Below are 6919 nucleotides of genomic sequence, written 5' to 3'. Positions count from 1 at the left end.
GCTGCTGCTGCTGCTGCTGCCGCCTCCGCTGAGGTAAGCAGGCACACGTGTGGGTGGCACACGTGCACCCTGCTCCCTTCGCTCCTGCTCCCCAACTGCCATATTGTTACACCTCTGTATGCCTGCACTGGAACCTACTTGCAGTGAATTAGGACACAGCATAATTTTATGCAGACTGCAAGTCTCGTTTCAGTGACCCTATAAATTTGTCTAGAACAAGAGTAAAGTATCTTGTTATATATAAAATTCAGATATGTTCAAAGTTTTGTGTTGTAACTGGAGACTAGCTACTTGTGCAGACTTTGAATACGCATCCAAATTTTTCAACTAGTGGCTGTATTTTCAACATTTTTATTTTGAAAGATTATCTGTTGGAGAGAGATTCCCTGTACTTAGTGAGGCATGCTATTCTTTCAAACTTACGAAAATTTTTATTTTTAAGGATGCCTATTGTGTATATGCAATTGTGGGCACACCCTGGGTGTCCTCTTCAATCAATTTTGCCATTGTAAAAGGTATTCATGGCAGGAACTGTTTCCTATTATGAGATACAGGGATACTTTCCAATGCATTGTTACATAGTTTGATGTGTCTAATGGAGCTGTGCTTTCCATCCATATCAGCTTGCCCTGCAGGATGTTTGGAGTGTGATAATGTCAGCCAGTGCCAAGTCTGTGATACCACCACATTTCTGAAGAACAACCTTTGTGTGTCTGAGTGTGGCCATGATTTCTATGGTAACAGCAGGACTAGAAAGTGTGAAGGTGAGTGTTTCTTATGATAAGGCTACCTACCTGACATTTGGTGACAGGTTTTTGGCTCTAGAGGTAACATTTGTTTAGAAGTACTTTGAAGATCAAGTTATACAGAATTTCCATGTTTAGGAATCAGCTGTTAAAAGGAATTGGAAGCTAGTCCTCCATACCATTTCTCATGGAAAAAAAACATGAATGGGCTTATAACTAAAGTTAACTAAGTGTATGTAAGCACCCCTCCCTTCAACTGCCTGCTTTCCTGCATCATCCATGCAATGAAAAAAACAACCTATGCAGGATAAAGCAATAATGCTTAGTATTTATAACATGCCAGTAAGAGAAAGTCAGTGGGTATTGTTGCATCTGTTTTATAGATAAGAAAGTAAAATGAGAAATGATCTGCTTGCTCAAGTCGCACAGACAGTGCCAGAGACTGGTTCTGAATTTGGATCACTCCTCCAGACCACACTTTCTTCCTGCAGTGAAGGGTCTGTGACACTTCAACCAGTTGAGCACAGTGGCAAACACCTATGGACCCTGCCACGCATTCAAATTAAGGCTGGACAAAAAACAGCTATAAAGTTGTTAAACATTTTCAAGAACTAACTTGGTAGCTGGCTGGCTGTCTTTATAGCTGGATGGGCATTTTTATGGCATGGTAATTACTTTGCACATGCAGCCAGTCTAAAATTTTTGCATGATTATCCAGTTAATTGCATAATTAATGTAACATATGGCAGGGGCTTAGAAAGACCAAGGAACTCTGAAAGCTAGGCTGTGATTGTATAGGGGTTGAATATCTGTATATTCATGCTTTTCTCCCTTATTTTTAGCCACCAAGCCTGCTTCTGTTCTCCTTTCGAAAGGTTCGTTCACAGTAGGGATTGGTGGGATAAAGCCACTTGACTTTTCTGTCATGACTGTGCATGATGTGGATAGCAAAGATGGAGAGTTTATATTCCATGTGGTCAGTGTTCCCACCAATGGCAGGCTAGTGATAATGGTTGACAAGAAGGAGATGCAGCTGAACAAGGGCGACCATTTCACCTGGGAGGATGTACAGGAGAAGAGAGTCCGCTTTGTGCACAGCAAAGAAAAATCCAGGTGACTGGGCACCTCTATTTTTATGTCTTTCTTTGAGAAGAGGGATATATCTTGAGGGCAAGTACTCAGTCTCCTAGAACTGTGCTGTAGCTTGTTGTTTCTGTTAGGGGCACTTTAGTATTTCCCTTCACTGTTAAAATTCCACCTAAACCAAAGCTGCAGTACCATGGTTTTAGACATTGCACAATATTTATTCTCTGTATTTATAATGAGAGAGAGGTACAATCTAGCTCCAGCTGAAGTTAGTGGGAGTTTGCTGTTGGATTCAGTAAGGTGTAGAGCAGGGCCAGTGCTTGAGGAACTATGGTGTTTGTGGTCATTTTGTTATTTTTAATGGTGACTCTGGCAAATATAGCTAATTCATTGATTACAAAGGAAGATATTGTATTACTTGCACATTTCTGCATCTCAGCATGCTCTGCATTCAACCATTGCTGGTTTAGGTTTTAACATAATCTATGTAGCATGTATGGTACACCTGATAGTACAAAATGAGTACCTGGGAATGCTTGTTTGCTAAACATATTTCATGAGAATGCAGATTTCTGAGTGCCAGCTGAACGTGCCAATGCAAGAGTGGAGATTTAGCCAAAAATATACTTCATATTCAATGCCACCATAAAAACAGAATAAGCTCCTCAACCTAGGCCAAAACAAATGGAGTTATTAAAGTTTTACACATGTATAAACTAAGAGTAAGCCCCTCGCTTTCAATAAAATCTTTATACTTTCATAGTGCTCTTTTTGGAAAGATCAGAAAACAAGTTTACAAAGCTTAGCTAATTCTGAATTAGAATGAGGCAGCAGTATGTTGTTTTCTGTAGAATCAGGGATATTTTTATGCCTGATCATGAAAAAGAAATGCCAGGATGTTGGCTTCAGAATTTCTAGTTGGGAGTGGTGGGATCAAATGTGCAGGGTTTTCAGAAGCTTCTTAGTGAATTGGGGGACTTTTGTAAATCCTACCCAGTATTCTTGAATAGGGAGTAGTTATATTGAGAGTCCGGGTTGAATAATTACTGTGAGTAATCATAGGCAAGAAGAAATGGGGTACATCAATCCATATTATGAATGGACTTCAGTAAAGATACTGTGAAAAACAAGATGTACTTAAATGTGAAAACATTTAACTCACCTACCACTAATTTACTTTCTCCTTTTTTAATGCTATATTTCTTCAAATACAGGATGAGATTCCCCCCCCCAGTTGTCATAGGGAAAAAAAGTCCCATGTCTTATAATCACATACAAGGAAAACTCACTAAATACATTATCTCTCATTAAACTGCTGCCAAAAGCAGCATGTGCTCAGCAATGGAAACCAACTATAATGTTGACTGAATGCAGCCAGCATTGAGCATGATTATAAAGCACATAGCCCACATTAGGCAGACATACTGATGGGAACCTACCACAAGAATTGGTCAATATAGCCTATCTGAATGAGACATATGGTAGTGCCCATTAAGTGCAGTCCTTCTCACTGCCAACTCTTTTGCAAGTCATCAGGAGCCATGACATTGCATACATTTTGACTTCCTCTTCACTCCTACACCTGAGCTGTGCCTTTCTTTCTCTTTTCCAATGATTCCTGCTTCTTCACCAGCATTAAATGCCTGACAAACATCACAAAACAGGGGCAAAACAGTTCACCTAGAATCTATCTGTAGCTCCTTCTCTCAGCCTGCCACATAAGATTAGTGTGGTCCCATTCTCCACACTGAGGTGACACCAGACTAGGTTGGCCTGAGCCTCATACGCATACAAATTTTTTGAGGATCCCAGGACTCATGGTGAGAACACCCAGTTCCAGTCGTGAGTGGGGGCTAATTAGTGCATGCATCCTTTGTGGGGTATCTGGAGTACAGACACATACTGAGCAGTGCTGAGCTGTGGGGTCACCATGGCTTGAAATGCTGGGCCCAACCCAATAAACTATGTGGTTAATCATGATCCTTTGGCTTTGGACTAATAATATCATGTGTAGTTGGTATGTAGGTCCCCAAGTGTTGCTCAAAAGCATGTTTATGGAGTATCTGTGCTAAAAGTTGCAGAAGTTTCAAAAAAAGGTAACATGCATCAATTCTGGATGAACTATGTGCATGGCTACTATATGCAAATTGCTACACCCATGTTTCATTTCAAAGTTGTTTTCAGATTTGCTTCTCACTTCCATGTGCTCAGGGAGGGCAGGGTCTGAGAGTAAGGAGAGGGGGAAAGGGTTGCTGAGGGGTAAGAGAACCACCTGACCCCCCAGATTTATTTTCCCTGCTGTAGCAGTGGTAGGGAGACAAATCCAAGGCAAACCTCCAGTAATTAGTTTCTATCCCTGGAAAATTATACCAAAATTTATAAATTTCCAATGTGTAGAATCGAATGGTTGGGAAGTCATCATATAATCAGGATCATCTTTTATTCGAGTAACAAAGGTATAAAAGTCTTAGTCTCTGAGTGTGATTCATTCATTTATGTTCTCTTTTGGGGGTATTTGTGGTACTTGTTTAGGAAAGGACAATTTTCCTTGAAGGTCAGTGATCAGCAGAACTTCTCTCAGCCGGAAGTGATCACCGTTCAAGCAATTTCAACACAGGTAAAGCCGAAGAACCCCCTGATTTGTATATATTTTTAAAAGAGAATCTCTGACTTCTTGCAGGAATATCAGATTAATCTAAGCAAAACCTAATCAACTCAAATTTCTTTAGGCCAAAGAAAATTTACTGTAAGTGCTCCTGGACAGATTCTTTTACGTTGAGTAGGGTGACTCAGAGGAATTACATCAATTACAGTTAGAGAAGAATTGGGCCCCATGTTGTAGTGCTGTGCACATTTAGGGTAGAGGAGCAGAGTGAAAGCTGATATTTGTGTTAGGATTCCTTCCTGTTTAAAATCCAAGATTTAGTTGACTTAGTTCTTCAGTCTTTTATTGCTTGTCAGGTGAGCCATCTCTATAATAGGTTCCTGTGCACTTGACACCTGCCTGGTAGACTCTCTATTCCAGGGCTGCCAATCCAGTACAGCAGCTGAGAACAAACTAAGCAAAAGAGCTTCTGAAATGCTTCTGTGTATCTATTTGTGTACCTCTTAAACCACTCACCTCTTTTATTCAAGTTGATCTGATCATCAGGTGTTTCCCTTGTATGTTGCTGTTACATCTGCACTGTGCTACTCAAGCAGCTCATTACATTCATTGCCTTACTGACTTAGCCAATGGCGCTCAATCTTCTAACCCTGTGAGCCAGATCCTGCAGGTGGGGTTGGTCCACAGGCCAGATCCAGTGTAGGGCTGGCATGCAAAAGCAATCTGGCATGCCAGCTTGATCCTGTGCATCAGCTCTGGCCATGGTCTGACTCCACATGCTGGCCCAGCCCTATACACCAGCTTCAGGCATGGTCTGATTCTCCTGATCCAGTGCATGGGGCCATATTATCTGCCCTGCAGGGCTCCCCACAGGTCTGGAAATTTTGGCAACAGGGTAGCAGTAGTAGCATTAATTGCCACAACTCTGGAAGGTCTTCCAGAGCCATTGCAATTAACATGGCCACTACTCCCTTGATACCAATTTTTTTGGACCCATGAGGAACCCTGAATGACATGGCTTTGGCCCATGGGCTGCAGGTCAAGCATCACTGGATTTAGCAAATGACAAATTCCTGTCCCAAAGAGTTTACTTTTTATACAAGGCAAGATATAAATGATGAGGCAAATAAGCATTGGGTGGTTGTGGGTGGGTAAGAAAGAGTTACAAAGCTAATTGAATGGTCTAGCACTGATTAAATATGTGTGCAGATTTTAGATAATCAGTAATCCCATCTCATCACTGTGTATCTGATTTGCATTTAAATAAGGGTAAGTCTGCGGTGACTGCATCTTATGTAGATATGCCTGAGCTAATTTAAAACTAGCCAGTTTGGACACTGATAGCAGCTTAATCATGGCAGCATGGAGCTGAGCTCAGGCAAACAACCAGCATATCCACCCAGCTTCTCAAGTAGGCTTTGCAGTCCATGTTAAGCTGTTTGCTACCACAGTTATGCTCCTAGATGTATCAGAACTATCTAGCTTAAGGCTACTTCAGGTATATTTATATGAATTGCAGTCATTGCTATATAGACATACCATAAGCCAAAAGGTGGCAAAATACGGTCTGCCAAAGGATCCAGATCCAACTCACCAGGGGATTTTTGGCCCCAGCTTTGCGCTGTCACCACTCCACAATCCTCATCCCGGGCCCAGCCTCGCCAGCCCATCCTGCTTCTGGATGTTGTGCTCTGCCTGCTCATGGTCCCATCCCATCCACCTGCCCTGTGGTGAACTATTGTGGGCTGGATCACTTCCTCCCCCTCACCCACAACAGCTCATCAAAACGCTGTAAGCCACTTACGGAGTTTTGATGAGCTGTTGTGGGTGAGGGGCAGGAAGTGATCCAGCCCATGATAGTTCACCAAAACTCCCTAAGTGGCCCTCCTGCCCAAATAATTGTCCACCCCTGCCTTAAGCGTATAGAAGTATGAAGGGACATTAACGTGGGGATGAGAATCATAGAGAAGTAGCACTGGAACGGACCTCCAGAGGTCATCTAGCCCAACCCCATTATACAAATGCAAAATCTAAACTCTTTGTAAAACTACTGGCACAACACAAGACATAACACCCTAACCTGCCACAGGTAAAACAGGGAAACTACAGCAGCCAATGTCCTGCTTCTATAAAAGGTTGGTAATATACATTGTATATATAATCAATTATTCACATTGTCACAGCAGTGTAAAATGTTCTTACCATTGGTCCTTCTGCTACTGACTTGCATCTGCCTTACTGGGCTGAATCATGATATATTGTTTAGTGTCTTGAGCCTTGAAATTGGAACTTTTGAATCAGAAATAGTCAAGTGCCGTGCTTAGCAGTGCTATGTTTGAGGTTTACTGTGGTGAAACTATAGCAAGCTGCAAGGCAGTTCCAAAGCACCCTGGGCTGCTAATTTTTTTTCACAACATATAGCATCGATGGCCTTTTAGCAATATTTTTAATGTTCCTAGAATGAAATCAATCCTCCACTTAG

At 41.8% G+C, this 6919-nt stretch overlaps 1 protein-coding gene across 5 annotated transcripts in view; it reads left to right on the top strand.

The window, feature by feature from the left end:
- The window catches only part of FRAS1 (Fraser extracellular matrix complex subunit 1), a 468008-nt gene that overhangs the window by 301127 nt on the left and 159962 nt on the right, over positions 1–6919 (top strand). For all 5 annotated transcript variants that reach the window (XM_019516785.1, XM_019516787.1, XM_019516786.1 and 2 more), the window contains 3 exons: positions 624–764; positions 1589–1859; positions 4365–4449. In XM_019516785.1, coding sequence (XP_019372330.1) covers positions 624–764; positions 1589–1859; positions 4365–4449 — 497 coding nt within the window. The remainder of the gene's footprint in view (positions 1–623; positions 765–1588; positions 1860–4364; positions 4450–6919) is intronic.

This window comes from Gavialis gangeticus, unplaced genomic scaffold, assembly GCF_001723915.1.
Source record: "Gavialis gangeticus isolate Ggan-Ray unplaced genomic scaffold, GavGan_comp1, whole genome shotgun sequence".
Lineage (NCBI taxonomy): Eukaryota > Metazoa > Chordata > Crocodylia > Gavialidae > Gavialis > Gavialis gangeticus.
Note: the sequence above shows the minus strand (reverse complement) of the source record. Positions and strands in the feature narration are given on the sequence as shown.